The following is a 27,266-nucleotide window of genomic DNA, read 5'->3' on the forward strand; positions in this document are numbered from 1 at the left end:
CTTCTTACTGCCTTCTCTCAGACTCGCTAGTCCTGCAAAAGAAGCAAGCTGATGTTAGTGCTGATTGCAATCAAAATGTCAACTCAATACACTACGATAAAAACAGTCAAAATCTCATTTTGATGGGTAGCTCAACTGAAGAAAAGGCAGAAAACAATGTGGCAGATTCAGAAAACAAACCTGTTGGCATGCAAAGTAATGCCTCATATCAAATTGAATTTAAGGATTTGGATCATGATAATCAGGAAATTTCATTTTCCAAATTCTGTGAGATATTGAATGACATGGAGTTCAATGAAACCTGTGAAAGGAAAGACGAAGTCGAAAGACTTTCTGTGGTTGAACACATCACACAAGTATCTGAAGAAAATGTGGGCAAGGATAGCATTTCACTTGCCAATGATGGAGAGAGTGGAGTAACCTTCGACTCTACAGGTGACAGTGAAATACATGAAAGTATTTTAAAACAGGAGGAAAACATTGAGGAACAATTTGCATTTCCCTCAGAGGAATTCATTGGAATTAAGCCACAAAATTTTAACAATCAAGTATTTGAGTTTGATGATGAAACCCAAGATGAGGAAGATATTTTCCACCAAAACCAGTCTGCCTTTTCCTCAATTAAGGATGAAAGTGAATTAAGTGTATCGCAAAAATCCCAATATAAACACCTTATGCATCACAAGTGGAGCAATTCCAGATTGCCTGCATACAATGGACTTAACTCAGAGTATGGTCTCACAGCAGAGATGTTGGAAGAAAGAAAAAGGTAACCTTTCAAAACATTACAAGTTGGCATGCATGGGCCTTACGGAATGCTTCATTTCCAAAAGGCTGATCATTTTTTAAGCATCACTTGTATACATCACATGAACAGCTAGGGAATATCAAGGTAAATTATGTAGACCCTTGGTAACATTTGTCTGTATCCTAAATATCAAAAATTTTCCTCAGTACTTTCTGAGATGTAAAGTTGACACTTTCCCAGTAAATAACATGAATCAAACTTTCTCGGAGTCACTCTTTAAAAGCCACTGAGAATAGGCGACAAGTCCAGGCCTAAAACTTGGGCCGAGTTCAAATCTCTGGCCGTGAGAGATGATAGCAAAAGCCACAAAACGTTGGGCAACTAACCCAATAAGTGTGTAGGGCACATCCAAAAATCATAATCAACAGCTGTAATGACCCGTGAAAGCTTCAACGAAAAAATTGAGAGAGTTTCATCTATATTTTTGGAGTCAAGATATTTTTATACTTGAGATACAGGATAATATTAACAAGGGTCTACGCTGTACACCCAAAAAATTTAAGATAAGATAAAAATTGAGATTTTAAAAATGAGTAGAACATCGCCAAGAAAGACAAAACATCATCAGTGGCTTATGATAGATATGATGAGTAAATGTCCCATAATAACAGGCTTTGTATTTATCAAGCTTGCAATATCTAACGGATTGATATTTTATAAACCTTTTTAATATGCTTATTTTAACCTAGTGGCTCAGTGTTCCTTGTGATATATTTTCAGTAAAGAAAATAATGTGAACCGATCTAGGCACCACTAAAATACATCCCTTCACACTGAAAAGCATTTTGAGCCTTACATTTACTTCAGCTGTTTTTATCTTATTAATTCAGTTAAGTCTCGATTTACAATTAGCACATATTTCAATTGCATTCATGGTAAAAAATTAATCAATTCCACATGAATATATGTTTTCCATAGAAAAGCTGAAATAATCCGACAAAAGTTGTGGGAGAAGAAAAAGAAAGAAGAGGAAATAAAAGAACAAAAGAAAAAGGAAAATGATGAAAGTTTCAGAGATTGGCTAAGAAAAAAGGAAGCTGAAAGAAAGAAATCAGCTGACGAGAAAAAAAACTATGAATTTGTATACGATCATGAGGAAGCTGAGAATGCATTTCAAGCTTGGCTGAAACGCAAAGCTAAAGAATTAAGGCAGCAAAAAAAGCAAAATGAAGCTCAAAAGGAGTACGAGATGCAATTGGCACTTAGGCGAACATTTGAAGAGAGCCAAAGGGAATTTAAAAGGTGAGCTACGTATTCCTTAATAATTAAATTGGTACATGGCCATTACCTGAACTCTTTGAATACCTTATACTGTCTCAGCTCAAGCTAGGGAAAAATATGTATTTTTAAACCTAATTTTATCCAGCTTCACACAGCATTCAAGTTTCTCCAAAAGCACCATTGAAACTCATGGTCATGCTTCCATGGTTTATAACACAACACATAGAGATCAAATGATATATAGCATAACACTGCCACCCAATTTGCTGTTGAAGTCTTTATCGGGCATTATGGAAGTTGTTCATTGAGAAATACTGTATATTATTGCCAAAGGAATAAGTTCTTTCTTGCCATCCCAGAACTCGGGTACATAAGCTATTAACTCATTGATCTGCAATCTATTGAAAAATTTGTATTCCAAGTACTCAAATAATTGTAATTCAAAGAAATTAAATTCACTTATATTAGATAGTAATTGCAAGGCATGATTTCCTTAAAATAAAATCTTTTACCGATGAAGAATGTTATTTATATTTTGAAAGAGTGACTGTTCATTTAATATTACCAGCTGAAACATGCTTCACTTTCAGATGGCTTCGCACAAAAGTGAAGAAATCATCACCACCAGGAAAACATAAGAGTTGTACTTTCAGGAGTATGCGGAAATCACATAAAAGATATGTAGTGGAGAGAGATGTGCACATGAAAAACACATGCAAAATTTATCTTGGCCGCTGAGGGAAATGGATTACTGAGAAAAAAATCAGTAGAGTGCTACACCTTCCTTATGCTACAGTTCCTGCAGCCTGATATTGCTATTTAATTCATGGAGGGATGTTAGATTTGGTACTTGTAAATGATGGCATATTTATCTTAACTCATCCTCTGGAGTAATACCTAAGGTACCAACCCAAAAGTTTACATTCCCTCTACTTATTTACCGACATCAGTAGTGTGTCCATTAATTGGATCTAGAGAAGACTACTCTTGGGAATTTCTTAAAGTAGAATATATGGTAACTAGTTTCCTCTGTGGCATGCCAATTACATAAGTATTACCCAATTTTAGCCTTGATCTGAACAAATAGCAAGGTAGATTCCACGTTATTTAATTACTTTACTTATCATGTACACATAATGTTATACGACAGTCGGGGTCACAGAGAGATCCCAGGGCTGTGTTTGGTCAGGAAGACCAAGGATTGATCTTCTTAAGCATTATTCTACATTTGTCATCAGTTTTTTCCCATGATAGAAAAAAGGGTGGATAACCCTGTTTGATGCACATGTTACTCCGAAAGTTGCCGGGTCAATGCATCTGCACGTAAATTAAAAAATTACAAGCCAGCCAATCATGCATAGGCAGAACATCTCATGCTTATTTCAGAGCATCTCTCACCAAGAGCCTACCCCAAACAAAGCCACAGGTCTCTGATATCATACATTCATTAAGGTGTCAATTCATATTGACTCCTCTACCGATGTGTTTCATGGTTTCATCCAAACTTAGAATGCACAACCCTTCAATCAGCAGCCAAGTGCTCTACCCACCAGGCTACCACACTACCCCATTATAACATAAATAAAATACATATAGCCACACTGAATTCTCATGAAGCAAGTAGGTCCCTGGTATCTTTTATCAGGAGTCTCAACAAGGTACCCAAAAATGTAACGATAGTTGTATGTAAAACTTCACTTTTGTATTGCATTAAAAAAAAAGTAGGCGATGAAAAAATCAATAAACATAGCTTTAGTGAAAAAGCAGAAAATAAAGGACTAAAGATAAAAAAATCAATGGATTGCTTACCTCTGTTCAGTAATTTATAAATAAACCTTTAATTTTTTTTTTATAACTCACATTGCTTAAACAATCACAACACAACTCAAAGTCACTATTTTTGGGTCAGAGTGACTCCTTATTTCCGGCACCTGATCCTTCCCTTCGAGGAGATGCTTATTTTCCCTAATATCTCGCTCGAAGACGAGCGCAAGATGACAAGTGTAAGTGTTAACAATAGCAATTTTTGCTTCTGCATATGCAACCAAGATTGAAATGGCAAAATCTGAGATAAAATGTTACGGGTCTGATTGGCTGCCTGCATTAGTGCTGTTGTTTTCATGAGGATTATTTTGATTTTCAATGTTATTTCAATGAAATTTAATACTTGCAAACATAAGAAAAATATCAGGATTATAATATGTATGTATAGTAAAACCTTTTTACATAGTAATGGAGGGGACCAAAATTTGGGCAATTTGAGGTATGGAGGTTCACTATAGAGAGGTTTTAGTGATGGGCACCATTTGTTCATATCCTTCAGGATACCTTTTTTCTTATTTACAGTTAGGTATGCTCTCATAATAAACAAAATGGCCTTAACTAATGGTTATCTTGAAAATTACAGCGTATTAAAGGTGTATAAGAGAAAAATAAGCGTGAAACATTTGTTGCTGAAAATGTCATTCCATGTACGTAATCGTGGTTGCATTAATGGCCTCTAGTTGTCTCGGTACGATTTGCGGAGGTAGTTTGGCCATCTTGGGCCCACATAGCGCAAAATATCTTCTAGATATCTAGAAAATATCTTCAATGTCTTGGATATTTTAAATATCCACCAGATGTCTAGAAAATATCTACTGGAAGTCTAGAAAATGTTTTCAATTTAGTGGATTTTATAAAAATCTACTAGATGTCTAGCATACGTCTTTTTGAGTGGGGACTCTTTTTCTATATGTCCAGTGTAATCAAAATTGATAGGTAACTATGAACTGTCTCAGCTTGTTTACCATCAATAAACAAATCCAATTCAATGGAATAAAAGGTATGTCAAAATTCTAGTCTCTGCTTCTTATAATTAATTTAAAACTAATATTTTTTACTATCGTAACGAATATTGCCATAACCTTTTACGTATCACAGCTATGTACTCATTCATATACATATCATTCATTCATAGCCCTGATGAAGGTGTTTAAATACGTTGGCAAAAACTTGCATTAAACATTCTTCAAAACCTATACTGCAAGACACTGAATCAACATTCATTGATAATGTTGCTGACTCCTTTGAGAAATCTAAAAGGAAATTATAAGCTGCTTTGGTAACTTCAAATTTGGACAAGGAGGAGGAAGCCCCCATTAGAAAGAAGTAAATGCCAGAGAGGTTCCAAAATTCAGGAAGAATCCCCAGAAGGCACCCTACCGTCACCTCCTGCTCCACCAGTAGGTTGTCAGTTGAAAATAAACTATTGTTATGCTGAAAAATATTATATCTTACTCATTTGTCCTGAATTTTTCCAATGGATTGAATTTGAATATGAATGTCTAGAAAATATCTTATCAAAGATATCTTGTAGATATCAGAAAACTGGACATTCAGATATCTACAAAATATCTAGAAGATATTACAAGATATTTTCTAGACATAAGCTGAAGACATTCTAGATATTTTCTAGACATGTAGAAGATATTTTGTGCTATGTGGGGGAGGTGTCTCCTTGGTATGATAAGTGGAGGTTTTACGAGATAGAGGTTCACTACATTGAGGTTTGCCTATAAATTTACATATAAATCAGACGGGACCGTTGGGGTGGTATGAAGTATGGAGGTTTACGATGTAAAGAAGTAATATATACAAATTGATAGGTAAGGAATAAAAGGGATAGGAACATATAACAGAAAAAGGACGAGGACAACGGTGCTGTGGTAGATGGAAAAACGCCAGAAATCAGAGGATAAAAATGCGGCCTGACTGGTCTTGTTTGCACTTAAGGCGCCGTGTGAATGAATGAAGTAGTGTATCCGCCATATTGGCTTATTTCACTTGGGCTCTGCGTGCCCCGAAACGCATGTTCCTGTCTCTTTCCTGCTACCGTGTGAGTGTGTATCTTTCGTTTCATCCTTGTGTCCTTGTACATTCCTTCTGTTGGTGAGTGGTGAGCTGCTCCAGTGCCATCTATTGGTTACTCTTGTGAGCCAAAGCAAAGGGAGTTTTCTGTGCATAAACCCCCGCCGAAATAATGGTAAATATAAGCGTCCCGGTAGCTCAACTGGTAGAGCACCTGGCCAGCAACCAGGAGGTATTGGGTTCTAGTCTCAGTCAGGCCGCATTTTTACCCTCTGATTTCTGGCATTTTTTCCATCTACCACAGCACCGTTGTCCTCGTCCTTTTTTCCATTATATGTTCATATCCCTTTCTTTCCTTACATATGAATTTATTTGTAAGTTTGCGCTTAAGGCGCCGTGTGAATGAATGAAGTAATATATATTCTACAGGAAATACCACATTCTCTGGGAAAACAAGAGAAGTGAAAGTAAGCCTAAAACCATCATCACTAACCCAGTCAGCATTGTAATACAATGTCACTGTGCAATGACTGAGCTTGTCCCTTTGGACACAATTGCACACCAGCATTGCTAATACCACTAATTTGTTAATAAAAAGAGCTACGTTGAAAATAAAAATCCATAATCTAGCAACAGCAAGATAAAGTGTGCAAAAAGGGATTTTTTTAGAATTGAAACCAGTAGGTAGTCTCAACAACTGTTACAATAAAAACGATTTAAAAAAAATACAATTTCCTCGTGTCATGATCAGTAAAAGGACAATTTTCAACGTTAATGAATTTACTGCATGGCACTGTGGGAAAACTGGATGCACCAATGACTTAAAGGAGATGGGTTCCTACCTTCAGATTTTCGTCATTAACAAGAGTGATTATGTACTTATGATTGATGATCCAACTCTCTAACTACAGACGAGTATATCACAAATCCAAATGTGGCACTGTTAACTTACACTGACGTTTAAAGTCAAAGAAACTAAAACTCGTAACTGCTGTCAAATCTTCCTTATCGATAAGAGAAATCAAGTAAGAGCTCGGCACACTTATTTGATTTCATGGAGATAGAATATTATATTTCAGGGACAACATTTTAACAAAATAATGTTGGAGACTGCAAACAGAACTTCACAAAATGGTACCTAAGAATTTAAAGTTAATAATAATTATAATATAGTAAATTTGCTGCCCAGACATAGAGCACATTTCAAAAACAACAGAAATCTGAAAATGCAATGTTGACAACAAAGTAACGTGCTCATGTGTTTCCGAAAGCTATACATGCATAAACAGATGTCTATAATCTGACGTCAACTAAGAAATTGCTCAACTACGGTCACAATATCTCAAGGCATTGATTAACCATAAAGAATTTAAGTACCTTACCATGGAATATCGGCGTCCTCATAGCTGAATGAGCACCCATTCTGAACTTGAAACATATGTTTAAAATGTTCACATCAAACAAATCTTTTCAATTCACAAAAATTTTCTTCCGGACTTCTCTCCCTTTGAATGCTGATATAGTGATTCAACTGCTGTAATTAAGTTTGAAACGCCAAATCCACTAATACCACCCAAGGCACATGTGATGGGCCATTCCTGCCAAGGTCTGTCCCAATCTAATGGGATGAAGAATGCTCCAAACCAAGTTCCTAATATAGCGCCAATTATGTTCCTGTACACCATTTTTCCTCCCGTACTACATGGCCGAAGCCCAAGCACTATGTTCACCACTGCTTGCGATCCAAGATTAATATAGGCATGAATCAAAGTCAGCACAGCAAGCAGCACACTCAACATTAAGGTTTCTTCGTGCTTACGGAACACTTCGGCTCCAAATATAATGAACGTGACAAAGAGTATGAAAACTGAAATCCCAAAGTAAAGCACACATTTTAGAACTTCTTTAAATTTGTTTTTAAAATACTGTCTTTTAACACCGGAGGATGCACGTTCATTTTGCCGGCCTAGCGATTCATCGGTCACAGGGAAAGCATAGAGCTGAATTAAGTATTTTGCGCATTCCAAAGAGACAAATACTGCCGCAATTGGTACAGACGAAAGCTTTCCAATACTATATTTATGGTCTGATAGCAACAGATAAATAAATATCGCAGCACTGTAGAAGAATGAAACCACACAATGAGTAAATATAGTTTTCAAGTTCTGCTCCTCAGAGAAAGCGAACATTCTCTACACCTTGAAATTCAACGGCACAGGGCGATAACTCACTAAAAATAAGGAGATATTATACTTTTACTAGTGTTTTCAACTAGATTCGACGATAACGGTGAACATGTTTCCGCAGCAACTTTATAGGAAAATACCCGGACCATGAAAATACCGATTGAAGACCAGAGAAATTAAGCGCGCTACCCCAACTCGCAACTGTTAAATAAGAGACGCACGACGTCCGAAAATCAAGAGACGAAAGCAACACGATAGATAGGCTGTTTTCAGTATTTTTTGACCGTGGCAATCACGAGTAGCAGTATGACAATGAATTGCAGATAATATTATTTCATGTTTACGTGTGTTGGTTTACAAATAGATATTCTTTTTGCTTCTTGGGTACAATTCGAGTGAAATGGGAGGAAAGCATAAACAGGCGCAAAGAACAAAAAATAATTCTAGGGTAAGGAATATTGCATATGTCAAATTGTGTAATTTATAAATACTGCCAGGTATGCTCGTCATTCCCCGTTTTGATGCTATTGCCCTAAATATTTTAGCCGTCCAGCAGTGGTCGAAGTGCTGAATTACTCAGAAATACAGCGTTTGTAGGATTTACAGCTGTGAAGGATGGAAGTGCACCAATTTTGCCTGGGTTCTCCCTCAATCCAGATGAAGCTGATACGCAGGGGAACTCCGAGTTTAACTTAGTGATGAAGAAAATGTACAAAAAAGATTCAACCACTAAATTAAAGGTTTGACTATTTTGAAGGATTTATCTATTCCGTGTCACTCTTGTATACTTGGGTGTACTTATTTTCAGAGTGTCTTATCACCATACATTTTTCGTAGGCTTTGCAGGAATTTGCTGACTTGTGTAAGAGATCCGATGGAAATGAAATCAAAGGCGCCCTACCATTGTGGCCACATATTTACAACCTTTTAGCCATGGATGCAGACCATCGAGTTCGAGAAGCTAGTCACCAAGCTCAAAGGCAGCTGGCTCTTGTGGCAAAGAAGAATCTTGCACCCTATTTGAAAGCCTTGGCTGGACCATGGTTTACCGGAATGTATGACACTTATCCACCAGCAGCATCTGCAGCGAGACAAGCATTTCAGGTTATTTGTTGTGGTGTGGAAAAAAGGGTTATTATTTATGTTTTACTCGATATCTAATAATAAGTAATTATTATGTCCCCAGGATGCATTTCCTCCCGCAAAAACGGTGGAAGCCATATCATTCTGCCAAGAGGAAATTTTTAATTATATATTTGACAATTTAGTGAACCAAAATGCTAATACCTTGAGCAACCCGAAGTGAGTATCCCTTTTTTTGCCAGTCGTATTGTAAGTGAAAGTGACATTCTTATTTATTGCTTTCTACTTTTTAGGAATTCATCTGCAGAAGAAATGGAAGCGAAGTACACAAGGACTCTCATTAGTAGTTTACAAGGATATTCATACTTTTTGCAACAGCTTCCGGCAAAAGTCATTAAAAATTCGGAATCCAACAACCATAAACTTCTTAGTTCATCCAAGTTTTGGAAATATGCTCGTCACAATTCTCCTATGGTATGTAATCTTATGTCACATTGTTTGAATAGTTTTAATATTAAATAGATGTGCTAAGTCCTGGTAGCAATGCTTTATTAATTCTTTGTAAAATATTGATACAATGACCCAATTCTTTTTTTTTTCTTCCAAATTTGATCCATGCATTGAGTATTCGATTGCTCTATGTGATAGGATCTATAATTGTGTCCTCAATATGTACTGAACTCAGGAGAAGTGGATCTAGTTGATCCTTCTTGCATTTAAGATGCTTGCCATTTAAAATTGGAGTGATACTCTTAGGGATGGCAGCTGATTAGATAGAAAAGCAAAGGTTACTGCTATGCAAGATGTCACGAGTTCGCTATGCTTTGGAAGGGAGAGGTAATGTAGCGGGCTGCCAGCCTCCTTATCCTCACAATTGCTCACCCTTTCACTCACTCTAACTTCTCACGGCCCTTTGCAGACCCTCACTGGCACTCCTTGGCTCCTTTGGAATGTGACTAGGCAAAATGAATCACTTCTATCTCTGTTGCAATGCCAATGGCATCCTCTAGGATTAATGGTCTTTCCTGCTTGGCCCATATCCTGTTGCTCCCGTCGAGTGTGTCCAAGAAGTGGTCATGCACCACAGCATTTCTCGCCTCTTCCAGCCGTACAGGATATGTCCTCGGAGCAAGATGCCCCAGCTGCACTGAGAAGATCGTGATGTCTTCCCTGGAATTCCATGTCCTCTGGGCCAAACATCATTTCCCTCTTCCTCACTTTCTTTGGGTAAAAACGCCACCCCAATGGTTCCAGCATCTTTCGGTAGTTCTTCCAAGATTCTTCAGGGAGATCACAGTAAGCAGCAAGAGCATTGCCGGTGGAATGCACTCTCAGCTAGAGCATTCTCTATTCCTCAGACTACTTATTTAATTGAGCTACAGTCTCAAATGGGAAGACCCAGTCTCCCTCTCCTCTGAGCTTCTGTGGCAACACCATACGTACCGCATTTATCTGAATATAGTCCCCCCTTTTTTTCATAAATGCCTGTAGTTAAAGTAAAGGTATGTATATTCAAATGTGTTTTTTTTCCTCCTTAAACTGAAGTCGCAAAATTAGGGGGGAGGGACTATATTCGGAGAAATACGGTAATCACGGTCACCACTGCCGAATTGCACTCTAGAACTCCGGATCGAAGTACAATCCTACTGACTGTGCCAATGTAGAGGCCATTCATGTGGGAGAAGGATTTAAGTAGAACACTCAAGGCACAAACTCAACTACTCTTTATTATACCATTTTAGAGGGCCTTCACATCCCCACCTCCTAGATCCTCCATCCAATGGACTTCATGCAACAGCACTCTCAACAAAGAGGTTGGCTGCCCGCTACTCCTGTAAACCTTGCTATCTGTTGATGACTTAAAAAGGATCAACCCCTGTGGTTGAAAACTCTCTATTAACACCATGGTGTACCTCTAAATGTTGTATGAGGCATAGCATACCATAATCTGTTCTCCTATTTCAGTGGAATATGAATTCCCCATTAAGTTTGCTACATTTTAAAAGATGGCTTAGCAAATCCTTCTTCTATATAATCCTTCTTCTTCAAGTCATACTCTTGAGTTAATAAACCCATTTTTCAATTGCTGCAGTCATGTGACTTTGACTTGTAAATTAAATATTAACTTTTTTTGTTAATAGTTAAGAGAGAGTAAAAGGGGACAGATCCCCCTTTCACTTGTTATTGGAGCTCCACTGCTCATTGTAAATTTTTCAAGATAAGAAATACTATCCAGACCATTTGAAAAATGAGGAATTCTGCTATTGAGTGGTCTTACGTATTAAAATTGAGTGTTTTAGGCTGTGTTTGAATTATTTTTTCTCATATGCTGCAAAAGCAAACATTTCCCTTACCTTCTTTCCTGTCCTGCCTTGGTAATTGAGTGGGAAACGTTGCCTACTTCTTTCCCGTAGTTCTTTACTTTTAGTGAAATCATTAATTCATTTCTATAAATAATACATCTGTGACTCTGAATGGAGATGTTCTTTTTTTTTAAATAGGTTCAATTAATCTTGCAAATGAATGTAGGGGTTCTAAAGCCTGAATCTCATGATTACTCTTTCCATCCTCCAGAATGATAGCTCCAGCGATAGGTTCTCACAAGAGTGATCGCTTGACCCATCATTTTCTGAATCAAAATTTTGACTTGTGTTTCTTGTGAAATTTTAGGTCCGCAGTTCATGGTTCTCTGCTTTGATAGCCATTTGCCAAAAAGCTCCATTTCTTCTTGAAGATCAGGGCTCTCAGGTTGCCCATGCTGTGTTTGGAAATTTAGATGAAACAGATCCTGGTACTTTGCCTGTTGTCTGGGAAGCAGCTCTTCATGCTCTTGTTACAATCAAGGTTTGTTAATACTTTACTAATTTTGTACTTAAGCTTTGCATTAAGATTTATTTCAAGAAGTAATTTGGCAAGGGTTACGTGAGTTTGCATATGTCATGGGCAATATTAGCACATATTCATATTGTGATCTATTGTGGTTGTTCAGGAAACTCTAATTCGCATTAATACTAACATTGTCATTACAACAGATTTTTTTAAGATAAGTTGTACAAGGGATACTCCCAAGGTGTACTCAGCAGATTTTGATCTAAATTGGTAGCATGGTTATGTTTGGTTTTAACCTTTTCCCTACCGTACACGTATATATACGTGTGGACGTTTCCTGACCCGGGAGACCACGGGCGTATATGTACGTGTGAGATTTTCCCGGTCAAGAAAACGAAACCCGTATATATACGTTTTCTAGCTCTCCCCCTTTCGGGACGGTCGTGGGTTTAGGTCGCCTTTGTCTCGGGACCCAACGCTTCTGGGTTTAGGATTAACCCTCCGAATCCGGGAGCAGGTACCCGGACCCTTCGTCTTTTATAACCCCTCTCAGCGGTAAGGGACAGCGGTCATACAATTGTTTATAGAGTCAATTTTCGAAATAAATATTTGTTCATTTCTCAAGAAATATAAACTAAGAATTGAATTGTTTGTCTTTTGAGCAGCGTTTACAATTTTTAAACGAAATTCTACGACAAATATTAACTTATATCTCGAGTTATGTATAAACATCAACATGGAAATTGTTGCTGTGTTAAATGCTTTGATAATGGCCTTAGAACTTCGTATAAAATTTGACAATGCTCAGATAAAAATGAGGAATTATATTCTGTCTGAAATTTACGTGCAAGCAACAATTATCCATTTGCTAAATACATATAAGCAATACATAAGTTGACCGCGAACCAATGCCGCAGGTATGGTCGTAAACCCGAAAAGGAGGGAGCACAACTACTCTCGGAGTCCGAGATAATGCGGAGTCCCCCCGTGGAGGAGTCGAAAAAGGTTCAGCGAAACCCTTCTTAACGAATGCCCTCCAAAAATGCTCCATACCACGAGAAAGAAGAGTCTCTTGGGGCTCGGTACAGCAGTCAAGCTAAGACGAAAACTCCGCGGTCTCGAAAGGGTTAAAAGCACAAATGTAAAATTTACCATGTCAAGAGAAACCTATTGAGTGAAGGTATTAACTTCCAAAGTTCCATGCTCTCCACCCATTTTCCACCAATGGTCCCCTCACATCATAGGCCCATAGCAAGGCAATTGGCAAAGAGAGTTCAGGGGGGTGGATGTCACACCGGCCGAGTCTTCATGCTTTGAGAGATGGAATTTGAAAGAAGAGAGATGAGGGCGAGAAGCATTGGCTTGGCTAATTATATTTTCTTTGCTTTAGATACAAAAGGGAAATAATGGGATACTTAAGATGGTACAGCCACTGAACAAAATGAATAGTTTCACATTCATTGAGTATTGTAATCGGCAGCTCATCATCATTAACAGTCATCAATCCCGAGATTGGTTTGACACAGCTCTCCTCTCAGTTGATCGTTTAATATGTACCTACATAATTCTTCTTCTTTTCATCCTTCATCTATTGCTCTATGAATCTCATCTGTTGTCTAAATGTACCATTCTTCCCTTCCACCTGTTCTTCAATGATAAATTTCATTATTATCATATTTCATTATTACGTGACGTTGGCGATCTTTTCAATCAATCTAATCCTCCTCCCTCAATTTCATTGAGTTGTTTTTCCTATCATTACCATCTATCCTAAGTTGTAGGCCTTCCACAGACCTTTGGAGTGAACTTGAGACTATGCAGAATATATTAGCCACTACCCTCATTGTCTTTCCTGATTAATCCGCCACTTTTTTTTGCCTTGCTCTTGGGAATTCTGGAACTTCCTTGCAAAGAATGAATGCTTCATAAAAGTAACAAAGCTGGGTTGACGTTAGAGGCTTCCCAATTATTTAGCTAACCTTAAAGACCCCTGAAGTATTCTCTTATGTTTTTCCTGTGTACAGCTATGAAATTTTTGAAGGCTACTTGGGTTTTCCACCTAGTAATTGTTGACATCATTGCCAAAATATTGGCAGCAATGTCAACAATTACCCAGTGGTAAACCATAATAGCCTTCCAAGACTATAACGCCCCTGGAAATGAATTAGGTTAGAGAAGGGCAAGTGTGAAGAATAAAATGATAAGATCCTTTAATGGTGTATGTGAGTGAACTCCATGATTAATTGAGAGGCAGCTACAGAATTCCACAATTCTCAAAATTCCCTGTCATTGCTGATAGACTTATGAATGGGTGAAGCAATTTTATCACTATTGGCCCATAAACTTCCTCATTCTATTACTGTTAATGTGATAATCATGAGTTGTGAGTTTTCATTTCAGTTCTGGTTTTGTAGAGCTATTTGCATTAAATCCATTTGGTGCCCTGATTAGTTACTCATCACTTCCTTCTTCATTACCTATTTACTCATTCAATACGATGCTCTATGATCAAGTTTTCATGAGGATCTAGTTCTTCTGTTGGCAATTACACTTTTTTATGAGACTCCAAAAGTTGGAACAATTCCCAAAGGGACTATGGCCTTTCGACTTAGCAATTCAGTTTCAGAATAAAATTAATTGGTGAAGTCAACCATTTGTTCCGCTCTAAGATATGCTGATGATTGTTTTGATGTACTCTCTGGTATTTCTTTCAGGATTGCTGGTCCCACATTGATCCACACAAGGTTGTGTTTCCCAAACTGTGGCGTGTACTTAAAGAGGGAGGTCAAGGAAATGCTTCAACAATTTATCCAAATCTCTTACCACTGTTGAGTAAAATTCCCAGGGAGCTCTTGAATGATAGAGACTTATTTTACAAAAGGTTTTTCAGCAACATGCGGGAAGGGTAAGTCAGGTGTATTTTGTGCACTTTTGGAAAATGTTTTAGCTCTGATGTGTTCTGCATTATCTTAGAACAGGGGTCTCCAAAGTACAGCCTGCAGGCCGGATCCGGCCCGTGCACTCGTTTCAAGTAGCGCACGATTCTCGCTTGTTTAACTCTGTGATACGCCGCTAGGAGCATTGCAGCGTTGTACTGCACGTCAAAGTCGCCTTGAACTGTTCGTAAATAAGAAATACGCTACCGGATTCTTTAGTAGACAATGGTATCGAATACTTCAGTCATCGGCAAATTTGCTAACTGGCCTGCGGGGCGATTCAGAACTTGGAAAGTGGCCCTCGTGGCCTAGTAAATTGGAGACCTCTGTCTTAGAAGGTTATATTATTTCCCTTTTCCAGTCCACTCTTTCCTCATTCGTATAAGTTCTAGGTAGTAAGGCATTTTTCTTTGCTTTTTTTAATCTTTGGTTATTTTGTGTGTTATTTCTACCTCTTTAAAAATTAAGATATATTTATTAATAATTCAATGCCCAATTACCTTCTAATGGTGCAATCTTTAAATGCATTACACCAATTTTCCCATTTTGCTTTTCATAGTACATATATGTTAAGCATGTTGAATTACACAGCCAAGCACGAAATCTTCAAAATTAATCTGTACATATTAGGGCGGATCGGAAAAATCGATTTTTTTCAAATCCATCTGGCCCAATGAAAAAAAGTTGTGGGACCGATCAAAAATAAGGCCTGAAAAATTTGAGACCTCTAGGTGAACCCCTGACCCTCGCTCAAATGCAATTTAGGGGGGGAAGGTCGATATTCGAAAAATATAGTATTTTATGGTCATTTCCTATAGATTTTGCCGAGTTACTGCCCTTTTAGGGCAAAAATTTCGTGCATTTTGACGTATCTGCCACCGTTTAGCCACAAAATGCCTAATTTGAGTCCGCGCCCGCGAAGAAAATATTCCAACGCCCACGCAGCGTCGCGGATACAAGAGCCGCAGGCCGATCCCCTCCCCTCCCCGCTCGCTTCTACCCCTCCCACGCCTCCAATACAGCAAAATGCATCCCGCGTATACTGCTAGGAGGTCATTTATCTTTGATAATATAAATCGGAAGATGGTAGAAGGTAATAAAGGAAGCTTAGTGAAACGACTTGTCCCTTATTAGGCGCCTCGTCGGGGTTAAACAAATCGATGTTACCAACTTTTAGAGAAGTGATGAAATATTTTTAGATCCGAGAACGCAGGAAAGGAGCCTACGGTCCATGAAAAGGCCTCTCGAGTGGCTATAAAAGTGTGCGAACTATGGTGACGCTTCCCTTCCATTATGTGTGTGACTAAATGATTTATCGGTACAAAAGGAAGTACTAAAACTTACGGAAAATGCGAATAGGCCAAAAGTAGGGTTTTTGCTTAAGTACAAACCTGAAGCACTTTTGAAAGAACATTTGAAATTATGCGATATTTTTGCGTGTAAGTGCAAGAAGGAGCATAATGTTCCCCCAATGAAGAAGTATGTTGAGAGACCGGCGGACGAAACTAAAGATGATGGCTGCTGGATTGAGTTCTAAAGAAACTCGACAACTGAGGAAAAAAAGAGAATTGTCGGAGAGTGTTGAGTCGACATCGTCAATTCTTGTATGGGAAAATAGTATCAAAAATTTTCTTCATCAATTCATCCGAAGAAAATTAAACTGAAGAGAAATCATCAGATGTTTATCTCTACTTTCCTCATCAAATAAAAATTCAGAACTAAACTCAAACTGGAACTTCTGCGTGGAAAATGCGTCTGCCAAATGTGATAGAGGTATATGCAAGAACCAAGAAACAGCAATGATCGTCCCCGCAACTTTAGTTGACGCAAAAATCATAACTTCGTAAGAAACATCCAAGGTAGTTTGCAAGAATTATTTACGTAGACAGAAAAAGATGCTAATTATTGTGAATACGAAACGAGAGATATCAAAGGGTGTCATCAAAGGACTACATTTTTATGGAGTGAAATACTATACTTCTGTCTGATGAAAAAAGGCAAGAGCACTTATCAATCCAAGTTTAGAGGGGAATGCGTGGTGTTAGTTGAAGAAACAGGGTCCCACTTTTGGGTTTGCCTCCCCCGTTGGAGGATTAGCAAAAGTTATAAAATCTGCGATTCTCGATTCCTTTCCGAGTGAAAATTAGATACACAAAAATAAAAAGGATTTGAATGCGATGGTAAATACCGCCCAAAAAGGAGGCATCATCCCTATGCTACAAGCATAATTCCAACATCCCTTGCTATGTGAGTAAGCTGTTCTCGGGATTCCCACCGGGTTAATTTTTCCATAATGGCAAACGTTTCAAGCTCCGACTCAGGGCTCATCATCAGGGATAAATGTCGTTGAATCCCGAGAAGAGTTTACCCACATCATTCGCCGGGAAAGTATCAAATCATATTTCATCCCTTACAGAGGTCTATTTGCTAGTAGCACTAATTTGACTTAGATTTGCGGCATAAATTGGGAGGGCTTTCTTAGGACCGAATTTGCGTTGTTGCAAGTGTGCGTTTGGCGGCCGATCCGAGATTTTTTAAAGTGCTGGATTTTAATATCAACTTTAAGGACTACTCGCTGATGACATATTGGAGAGAGACCACAGTACCTCCGGCTACATCTGACCTTAGTGCTGTGGATTTTCAAAAATCTATTAATAAACTTTCAGATTTGAAGTTAAATATTTCTTTTTATTATAGATACGGACGAGAGATTCGTGAAGATATTCACCAAAACTTTGTTGACAACAGCGAAAGACGAGGAATGACACTGACATAAGAAATACAGATTGGAAAGCAGATAATTGAAAAACTGTTTCGTGATTGTTCCTCCACAGACGATAATGAAACTATATTATTTCGACTAACGAAGAATTTTTTATTAGACTATTTAGACTAACGAAGTAAGACGCACTTGGTGTGAATTTTGGTGCATTTGGCTCGTGGGAGAAGCTTTCGGGGAGGGGACGCGAGCGGCTTTCGCCCAAAATCCATTTAATCACATCTGTCGGACAAAGCCGAAATTGGAAAACATATCCGAAGGTAGCACATCTTTATAGCCACTCGAGAGGCCTTTTCATGGACCGTAGGCTCCTTTCCTGCGTTCTCGGATCTAAAAATATTTCATCACTTCTCTAAAAGTTGGTAACATCGATTTGTTTAACCCCGACGAGGCGCCTAATAAGGGACAAGTCGTTTCACTAAGCTTCCTTTATTACCTTCTACCATCTTCCGATTTATATTATCAAAGATAAATGACCTCCTAGCAGTATACGCGGGATGCATTTTGCTGTATTGGAGGCGTGGGAGGGGTAGAAGCGAGCGGGGGAGGGGAGGGGATCGGCCTGCGGCTCTTGTATCCGCGACGCTGCGTGGGCGTTGGAATATTTTCTTCGCGGGCGCGGACTCAAATTAGGCATTTTGTGGCTAAACGGTGGCAGATACGTCAAAATGCACGAAATTTTTGCCCTAAAAGGGCAGTAACTCGGCAAAATCTATAGGAAATGACCATAAAATACTATATTTTTCGAATATCGACCTTCCCCCCCTAAATTGCATTTGAGCGAGGGTCAGGGGTTCACCTAGAGGTCTCAAATTTTTCAGGCCTTATTTTTGATCGGTCCCACAACTTTTTTTCATTGGGCCAGATGGATTTGAAAAAAATCGATTTTTCCGATCCGCCCTAGTACATATTCGTAAGAGGTATTCTCTTGTGCTGACAGAAGATGAATGCATAGCTGCTGCCAATTCTACTCTGAAGTAACTGTGTTTGATATTATGTTTGATGATTAAATTGACCTGATGTGAAAATTCACATTCTTGTGGCTTTGTCTGGGGGTGAGCTCTGCTCATACATACCGAAAATAACTTCCGGGTTGGATCACTAAGTGTGATATTGGAAATACTAGGAGTTACAGAGAAAATTGTCCAAATATGGCTGTGAATGCTGAAACCGGTTTCCAGGAAGATTTCACTAAATGCCATTAAAGCAATAGTATTCTACGTCTACATGCTACCCCACAAGCCACCTAAAAAGGCATGTGGTAGAGAGTGTTAGGACACCAGCCGTCTATACATTAAAAACAAAAGCTCAAACAAAATTATGATACCATTTATGTGTGTATTTATGGTTCTGGGGAAAAAAGAATTCGCATATCTATCCATTCTCCAAAATATCTATCTCTTAATTTATCGCTCCTGTCGGACCTGGAAATATAGTGAGGCTCTAAGATGATGTTCTCCGTGTCGCTCCTAAAGGTTTCTATTCTCAATTGTTAAAGCAATCTAAGCCTAGCATACAGCCTCCGAGTCTCTAGTGGCTCCCAGCCTAATTCACTTAATATCTGGGTAATGCTGTCTGTTCACCCTTAGCAGTTGTTGATGAATTGTGCAGCTTTCATTTGAATTTAATTCAGTTCACAGATTAAGTCGTTCTGCACTGGTTCCCATATGCTTAATGCCTATTCAAGGTGTGGTCATACGAGTGTGAAGTAGCACCTTTCTTTTACTTTCTCATCTGAAAATCTTCCCTGAATATGCTAGAGGAATCCTAGCTTCTTCAGGGCTATGCCTCAAATAATCCTTATATGTGTTTCCCAGGAGAGTCTGTAGTATCTTGCAGCCATTGTGCCATCAGTTCATTTTAAGCCTAACACAGACAGACATAGAGAGGTACAAACATTCACTTTTATGTGTAAGAGATAAAATTACATCATTATCAGTGAATACAACTTTCCTACTCTGGATCAGCGCATGTGGAAAATTTGTTTTTCAATACTCAATTTTATCATATAGCTTCTTTTATTCCTTAGGTTTAATCAACCATCAGTTCAGCTGAGCCAGTCAGAGTCCAATGCTGTGTCAGTAACTTTCATTGAATGCCTAAGATATACTGTAATGATGCATCAGGATGATGAAGCTTTCTGTACTTCCCTTTTGATTGATCAGGTTGGTTTCTATTTATTTTATGTGTATACCAGATATGTTTTTACTATTATTTGTGTGTATTTTTATTTAAAAAACATTGTTCATAATAAGCATGCATTATTTTCAGGAAAAAAATTAAGATTGTAATGATTATCTCAATGGTTGTGATTTATTTAATTATGGAGTAATACGGTTTGGTAAAAGTTTATCATTTTATAATTTCAAGTATTCCTTTAGAATTATATCAAGTTTTGAATGCCAGAGAATCCAGATTTGATTCAAATTTTACTATTAGGTGGGGAAACTAAAATAGTATGCATATAAAAATGGAGAATGGATATATTGGGATCATATGAGATGAGATTTGGGAACTACTGGGGAAGAGTGGGGGCTACTGATGTGATTAGGTAGAGGGTGATGGATAGTAGTGGGAGGAAAGTCAGAAAAGAAAGACCTCTTTGAATGGGAAACTGGATAAGAAAATGATATTGAGCAGGTAAGTGAAAGGACTCTGGTGGATACTGGATAAGGAAAAAACTAGTATTGATGGGGAACAGGAGGGGCTGTAGAAGGAAGAGCTTGGTATAACTGAGAAATATAGATTAGGTTGTGTATTGAATATAATAAGTTCACATGTAACTTTGTTGAATTCTATGTTTTAATTCAGTATGCTTAAAAGTTTTAAAAACAACTATCAAAATGCTCTTGCTCTCACGACCTGGGTTTTGGAGTCGAGTACCATCATTTGGTGGTGTCGCTAGGTGACCATAAAGTATACTGTCACTTCATATACATCACAAAAGGACTGGGGGTAAGGGGTGGATGGGATGGTTTTCATAGATATAAGAGATCGGAGATGGAGTCAGGCTTGTAGCTATGGTGACTTTTGGGGTTCATTCCTCTTAAAGTTTTTCTCTTGTGGTGGCTACCGGCAATACATCTGTGTCAGAAATGAAAATTAGATGTACTGGTGATTTGATGGTATGAATTTAATGCAAAGTGTACAAATTGCCAAAAAAACTGTCAGTATAAGCAAATCGCATACCACCCTAACTTCCCCCTAAGCAAAATTTGTATTAAACTTAGGTCCTTATTTTTTATTTTAAAGAGGCTTCCTGTCATTTAATCCTTCTCATTTTTTCAGCTCATTCCAGTCTTGAAGGACTCCTTTTCTGAAAAGAAGTGGAAATCACTCATTAGGCCTCTATACTCTCAGATGTCATCACTTGTTCACCACTGGCACAAGAACATCTCTGAGTGTCCTTGCTTTAAAGCATTGACTAGGATTTTCTGGGAGCAAGTCACTGATACCATTGCTGAAAGTGTCCATGAAAATCAAGATACCTTTGCTTTCATGTCAAGGAATCAGCTAGAATTTATTCTGTACCTGAAAGACCCCACAAGGCAAAAGAAGAGGGAGAATTTGAAAGTTGGATTTGTTGATAGTGAAGAGGAGAAGGGAAATGTGGTCGCATGTGATTCAAGTGAGCCTTCTGCCTCGGAAGATTTGGGCTGTAAAGATTTTGAGAATCAGTTAATAAGTTTGGTCCTTGAAACTTGTGAGGAATACTGTAGTGGAGCTTCTGTAAATAGTTCACGTGTATTTGTGGATGCTATGACGAATTTAGTTATAGAATTCAATTCTGTTGCACTCGTGTCACATTTGGCTTGCAAAGCCAAAGGTGAGGATGACAGTCCTCTGCTTCTTGAGAAATTACTGTCTTGGCTTCATGACCCTACCATGTGTACATCCAACCTTGTTAAATTATTGTTTTTGATTCTGGTGCATCTGCAGCCGGAAGAAAAGCAGAGTATTCTTACATCATTACTTGAGGTAAATATATCCTTTATTCCTATAGGCAAATTTTCTATGCTAAGTTTAAGCTGGATATTTTAAAATTTCACCTAATTTTTTTCTGGTACATTTCAGTTGAACAATTTACTTATTTTACAATGGTGCCTCATCAATGCTGTGAATTCACATTCTAGTGATGATGTGGTTAGGAAATGGCTCAAAAGTCCTCAAATATCTGAGATTATTGTCACTGTGGTGAGGAACATCAGCACCAATAGTTTGAAAAACGGTGTAGATGGTGATGCAGGGGATTTTCAAACAACTTGGGACGTGCTGAAATGTTGTTTCTCAAAGACCTCTGATGGTGGTAAGTAAGAATGAATGTTTAGGATCAGTAATCATCTAAGCAATTTCAATAATATCTGCTCATTAAATATTCTTTTAATATCAGTTCCAATATATGGTTATCATCTGTTGGTACTTGCCATAAAATCTTGGGAAGCAAGTGGTCATTGAAAAAATTCCTCGAAAGTTATTAATGTAAAAGTGTTGTGAAGGTGGCATAATCAAAAGTGCATGCATTCTCTATCTCATTATAGAGAAGTAAGGAATTATGAAAATTCTTATGTCTCTTGACTATATGTCCATAATTTTTAGGGGGCCAATTTAAACGCAGAGAATTACATATGTGGTTTGAACTGTTTCCTAATGCAAATATGTACATACTTTTTATGGAAATGGTATGCAAGTGCTAGGTTATCGTCAATTTTCATTCCAGGTAGTGATCATATTGAAATTATAATTAATTGATATGTGCTGGAGTGAGTTAATGTTATTTCTAATTTTAGACTTTCCAGTGTCAATGGAGACTCTCATTAGCATAGTCAAAGTATTATGTGATGCCATTTCTCCAAAAACATCTACTATCCAAACTGATCCAAACTCATCAGCTCGGTTTGTTGGAGAGTTGACATGTGCACTTTTCAGCAGGGAGAGTAAATCATCCGTACCTTTGGCCCTAATTTTGTTAGAAAAGGGAGATGAAACAACTAAATCTCCAGCAACTGGTAAGTTTCAAGTATTTACTGCTTACTTCGGTCATATTATTATCTTCCTTGTTTGTTCCAAAGTTAAGACCATCCCAGTTTTCAATGTCCCTGAATTTTAACCATGAGAATGCCATTTTCAAATCATCTGAACATTCTTTGTACAATTAAACACTTTAATGTCGTATAATATGATTTTATTTTATATATGTAATACGATAGAAATTTTTTCGGGCTCATCATGGAGTGAGAAAATTTAAAGGCTGCCAACATTTTAGGTGCCAACTTGTCACCCATTCCCTAGGCTGCTGTGTAAGAAAGGTCACGAGTGTTTCAGATTTAGGCCAGAAAAGCTAAAGGTTTTTAGATTTGGACGTAAAGAATTTTGTTCCCTATGTGGTAGCCCAGTGGGTAGAGTTCTGCTGATAAAGGGTCCCTTGTTTAAATCTTGGGTGAAGCCTTCGGACCATTCGTAGCAAAAATCATTGATGTGCGAGGTGGCTCAGGGAAAAGAACTGGCTTCCCTAACCTGAATATATGCTATTCACCTGCCTGCAGCTTAGTCTGTGGTAAGCTGTGCCCCAATCTATCCTAACCAACCTTCGGGTTGAAATACTGGCAAGGAGACATTGCGAGAGTGATGTTCGGGATCTGAATGCCGGTGTTATTTTCTGAAACTACGTAGGTAATGTAGAAAAAGTGTCTCGGCTTTCTTCCACGTAGGCCCAGGTTCGAGAGATATTTGCATGTAAAGATTTCATGCACCATGATTAATCGCTCCCTCTCAATTCCCATGGTGGTCTTAGGTGTTCGTCCAGTGATTCTTGCCGCGTGAGTCCCTGGTTCAAGTCCCGGTGTGGGCTGATTTGTTTTTCTCCCTTACAATTTTAGAAATCACCGTCACAACTCATCCCCATACATTTTGTTTAGATACTCAGTGATTTTTTTTATTTTCATATTATTTTATGGATGATCACATCTTCTGCCCAAGGTTTTCTGAAGACTTCTCTCTCTTACCTTCTCAAAAGATTATCTTTTCCCCTACTTATTGTAAAACTTACGTTTTACTCTCACCTTGAAGGCTCATGTAAGTTGAGATGCTCACATCCAAATTTTAAATCAGCCAAACACAAAGCATTTGATGTGCATAGATGCCCCAGTGTCCTCTATAAATGCACTTACAGTATAAATAGATAACAGAGTCCATACAAAAAATTGTTTATTTTTGTGATAGTTAAATGGGGACTTTATTAATTTAAGTTTTTCTTTAAACAAATTTTTAAAAATAGTTATGAAACCAGGGGAAAATAATTGATTATTTATGTTGTTTGAGAATCAAAATAAAGGGCTAAGAATTTTTTTATTTCAGGTGGTGTTCTGTGTGACTTGGCACTGTCTATGTTCACTACGTGTTGCATCGGTCATCATCATGCATCTGTTCTTCATACTTCTACTCTGTCTTTACTTGGAACAGCGTGGCAAACGCTTGTCTCCTCAATGGCCCTGGCATTGGGAATTGGCAGCAATGTTGAACCCTTTCTTGAGGTCACGGACAAGTTTGCAAAAGCTACTTGGATGTCTATATCGCCACTGAATGAAATTGCCTCGTTGGAAGTGGCATCAAATAAAGCGGTGTCCTTTATGAAAGCTGCCCTTGAAGCATGCACCTGTGATGATGTCCTTTCGACCGAAACTGTCCTCGCCAGTCTGTGTCAAAGGTTTTTCAATTATGGCACAAATTCACCCAGACATGCAAGCAACAAGTTAATCATGCAAATGTGTTTAGCTGCTGAGTTTTGGAGGAATTGCACAGTCCTAAAGAAAGAAGTTATTGTTGAGGATAATGACCCAGAGAAGTTTTTGCAGTCAATCTCTGTCTCCCTATTCATGATGAATGTCCTCTCTAATGTGGGCAGTCATTGTGGATACCTTGCAGAAGATTTTGCAGATGATTTTGAAGGTGTATCGGATGAGTTATCAAAGATTGAGGTCAAGGAGAACCTAAGCAGTATTGAAGGAGAAGAAGAAAAATCAAGTGCAAAGAAAGTTTATGAAGAATTTCTTTTGAAATTTTTAGATCATGTTACTGAATCCTTAAATGAATATACACTCTGTAAACTATTTTTGCTGCATTTCAAAAACGTAAGGGAACTTTCCATCTCTTAAGAATGCTCTCCTCTTTTGTGTGCTTGCATTTAATCACTGAATCTTTGTTTCAGGATCCTTTGAGTTTAAAAATAAATCCAAAATACAAACTCTTGAAATCACATCTTAAAAAAGTTATTGGCTCAATGAGTGATGGTGGTATGCAGCAGTTAAAAAATAGAATTTTAGATCAGTAAGTATCTGATTCAGTTTGTCAGAGCTGAACAAAGAATTCAACTTCAAGTCGAATACCTGTTTTTTTTTGCTTTTTCAGAGTGGAGGAATATAATGGATTGGGACTGTGGGCAATCAAGTTCATGTATTCTGAATTATTGTTGGGAAAAGATGCATTCACTGCATTTGCTGATTTGAACTCAATCTCTTCTTTGAGTCGTTATCATGTGCAAATGATACAGGTATTTATCCTTAATTAGCTCATTTCTTAATTGCCTTGTTAGGCCATGGTTAATGCCTGTTAGGTGCTATGCTTTGGAATACTTTCTTTGTATTGGGAACTTCTGTGTGCTTTACTAATTGCACACACCTGAGAAGATGATGTGCTCCAGTAGCTCACCTGCTTCCTTCTCTTGCCTCAATATAGTTTTGCTCTTTTCAGCCATAAATAACTTTTGTTGTTTATTGGAGCTCCATTGACTTGATTTTATATCTAGAAGTCGAATCTGATTAGGAATTGTTGTCACTTCCTCTGAATAATAATACCAAACATCATTGTCTTTCGCCTCTAGCTTGGCTAATAAGGGTAGTGTGCAAACATGCACGAAAAATGAATAAGTATTAACAACTAAAATATTGCTCTCTCTTTGTTAATATTCACTGTTGTTGATATATGTTAGCTAGTGTTATGGTATGGTTTTTTGAGGAGACGGCTGATAGCTGAGGTCATTTGCGCCATGAAGGGTATGGAAGATAGGGTGAAGAGAAACCTAGCATCGATATTATCCTTCTCTTAATGAAAGACATCAAGGGAACCACGGCTTAACCTCCCATCGGACGGATTGAGTATTGTGCTTGAAATGTCCTCCTCATACAATTTTCAAGTAGGGATCGGGTAGTCTCTGAAAATTCTCTGCCACTGCCGGGATTTGAACCCAAGCCCACGGGTGGAAAGCCAACATTCTAGCCACCACACCAACCTGATCCCGTATTAACTAGCCTTGGTGACTTTTGGATGATAGGAATTTGGAGACATTGCCTATCAGTCTATATAAAAATAATAGTTTTTAGAAGGCTTGAGGCATATTTTAATTACACCCTTACAATACATATGTGATAAGAAATATGCTGCCTCTAAAATTAGTAAGTACCATTTATGATGCAGATTTTTATTCTTTTAACATTTTCATTGCTGTACTTTTTTTTAGAATCAAATTCTCATCGAAAGTTAGCAAACAAGTATTCTACTTTTGCTGACAAGAGGGTGGGGGTTGATTTAGCACTACTTACAGTGAAACCTCGATATAACGACACCCCACGGTGCACTAATAAACACTCGCTATAACGAATTGTCGCTTTACCGGAGGTGGAGCAAATAATAGCCAATATACCTGTTGCGAACAGATATACAGGAACAGGAGTGGTGCGGCGACAGATAAACATCTATCCGATAAACGTAAGCATAAATCCAGACAAAAGGCGATGTTTTTTTGCATCACTAAATTCCCTTACTCAAATAACGACTAACTATTCAAACAATTTATAAGCGCCGCACTGAATAAAAATCATGCAAAGCATTGTTTCGTCAATCATTATATTTATCGAACGACAGTTTACCACATAAATTTGATACTGAGCACTCCATTAACTTCATTTCTAACAGATCGCTAGCAATTACAGAGGTTAAGGAGTATTGATGAAAGTCTTCCGGCGGTGAAACCCTCGCTATGGCGAGAGCCGACACCGAAAGGGTCTCGTAAAAACGAATTTTTTAACACGATCATTATAGGGTCAATTGACGGTGCATCGGCTATCTCTCGTAATAGCGGGGGTGTCGCTATAGCCCGTACTCGATTTAACGAGGTTCCACTGTACGTAAGAGAGAGAGAAGTATTGCTCTCCAGTAGAAAAAAAGGATTAGCAGTGGAGTAGGTCATTCAGTTGGTTTTATACTCTCATTCGAACAAATAATAGTAATATTTATCTACTTCATTGGGATAAAATATCCAAGAGTTTTGTCAACATACAATATAAAATAAAATACTCACATGCATCATCACATCTGTGGGGTAGCAAGTAATTTTGTTCGAAAGGGTCAAAAATGAAAAGGGAAAACTTTTTAGAAACAGCATACTTAGTAGAGGTGTTAAACTAACTTTAACACTTCTCGTTATTGAAAAGACTTAATTTTTCAAGAAGTATTTTTTTAAGTTCATGATTTTTCAGTATCTTGTTTTCATCTATGAAGTAAATTAATTTAATTTATTTTTT

The 27,266-nt window shown here is 37.9% G+C and overlaps 2 protein-coding genes across 2 annotated transcripts in view; both read left to right on the forward strand.

Annotated features, from left to right (window-relative positions):
* The first annotated feature begins 38 nt into the window (after positions 1-38).
* Positions 39-3,443, forward strand: LOC124160846 (mRNA export factor GLE1). The gene is made up of 3 exons (XM_046536939.1): positions 39-769; positions 1,727-2,050; positions 2,620-3,443. The coding sequence occupies exons 1-3, from the start codon at positions 123-125 to the stop codon at positions 2,765-2,767; spliced, it is 1,119 nt and encodes a 372-aa protein (XP_046392895.1). The 5' UTR covers positions 39-122; the 3' UTR covers positions 2,768-3,443.
* A 4,840-nt stretch (positions 3,444-8,283) lies between these two features.
* The window catches only part of LOC124160844 (E3 ubiquitin-protein ligase listerin), a 34,650-nt gene continuing 15,667 nt past the window's right edge, over positions 8,284-27,266 (forward strand). Inside the window, exons 1-14 of the mRNA XM_046536936.1 lie at positions 8,284-8,512; positions 8,610-8,804; positions 8,902-9,168; positions 9,251-9,366; positions 9,441-9,621; positions 11,818-11,991; positions 14,691-14,881; positions 19,721-19,856; positions 20,980-21,669; positions 21,766-21,997; positions 22,479-22,697; positions 24,046-24,818; positions 24,896-25,014; positions 25,096-25,237. Coding sequence (XP_046392892.1) covers positions 8,465-8,512; positions 8,610-8,804; positions 8,902-9,168; positions 9,251-9,366; positions 9,441-9,621; positions 11,818-11,991; positions 14,691-14,881; positions 19,721-19,856; positions 20,980-21,669; positions 21,766-21,997; positions 22,479-22,697; positions 24,046-24,818; positions 24,896-25,014; positions 25,096-25,237 — 3,483 coding nt within the window. The 5' untranslated portion in view covers positions 8,284-8,464. The remainder of the gene's footprint in view (positions 8,513-8,609; positions 8,805-8,901; positions 9,169-9,250; positions 9,367-9,440; positions 9,622-11,817; positions 11,992-14,690; positions 14,882-19,720; positions 19,857-20,979; positions 21,670-21,765; positions 21,998-22,478; positions 22,698-24,045; positions 24,819-24,895; positions 25,015-25,095; positions 25,238-27,266) is intronic.

This window comes from Ischnura elegans, chromosome 6, assembly GCF_921293095.1.
Source record: "Ischnura elegans chromosome 6, ioIscEleg1.1, whole genome shotgun sequence".
NCBI classification, from domain to species: domain Eukaryota; kingdom Metazoa; phylum Arthropoda; class Insecta; order Odonata; family Coenagrionidae; genus Ischnura; species Ischnura elegans.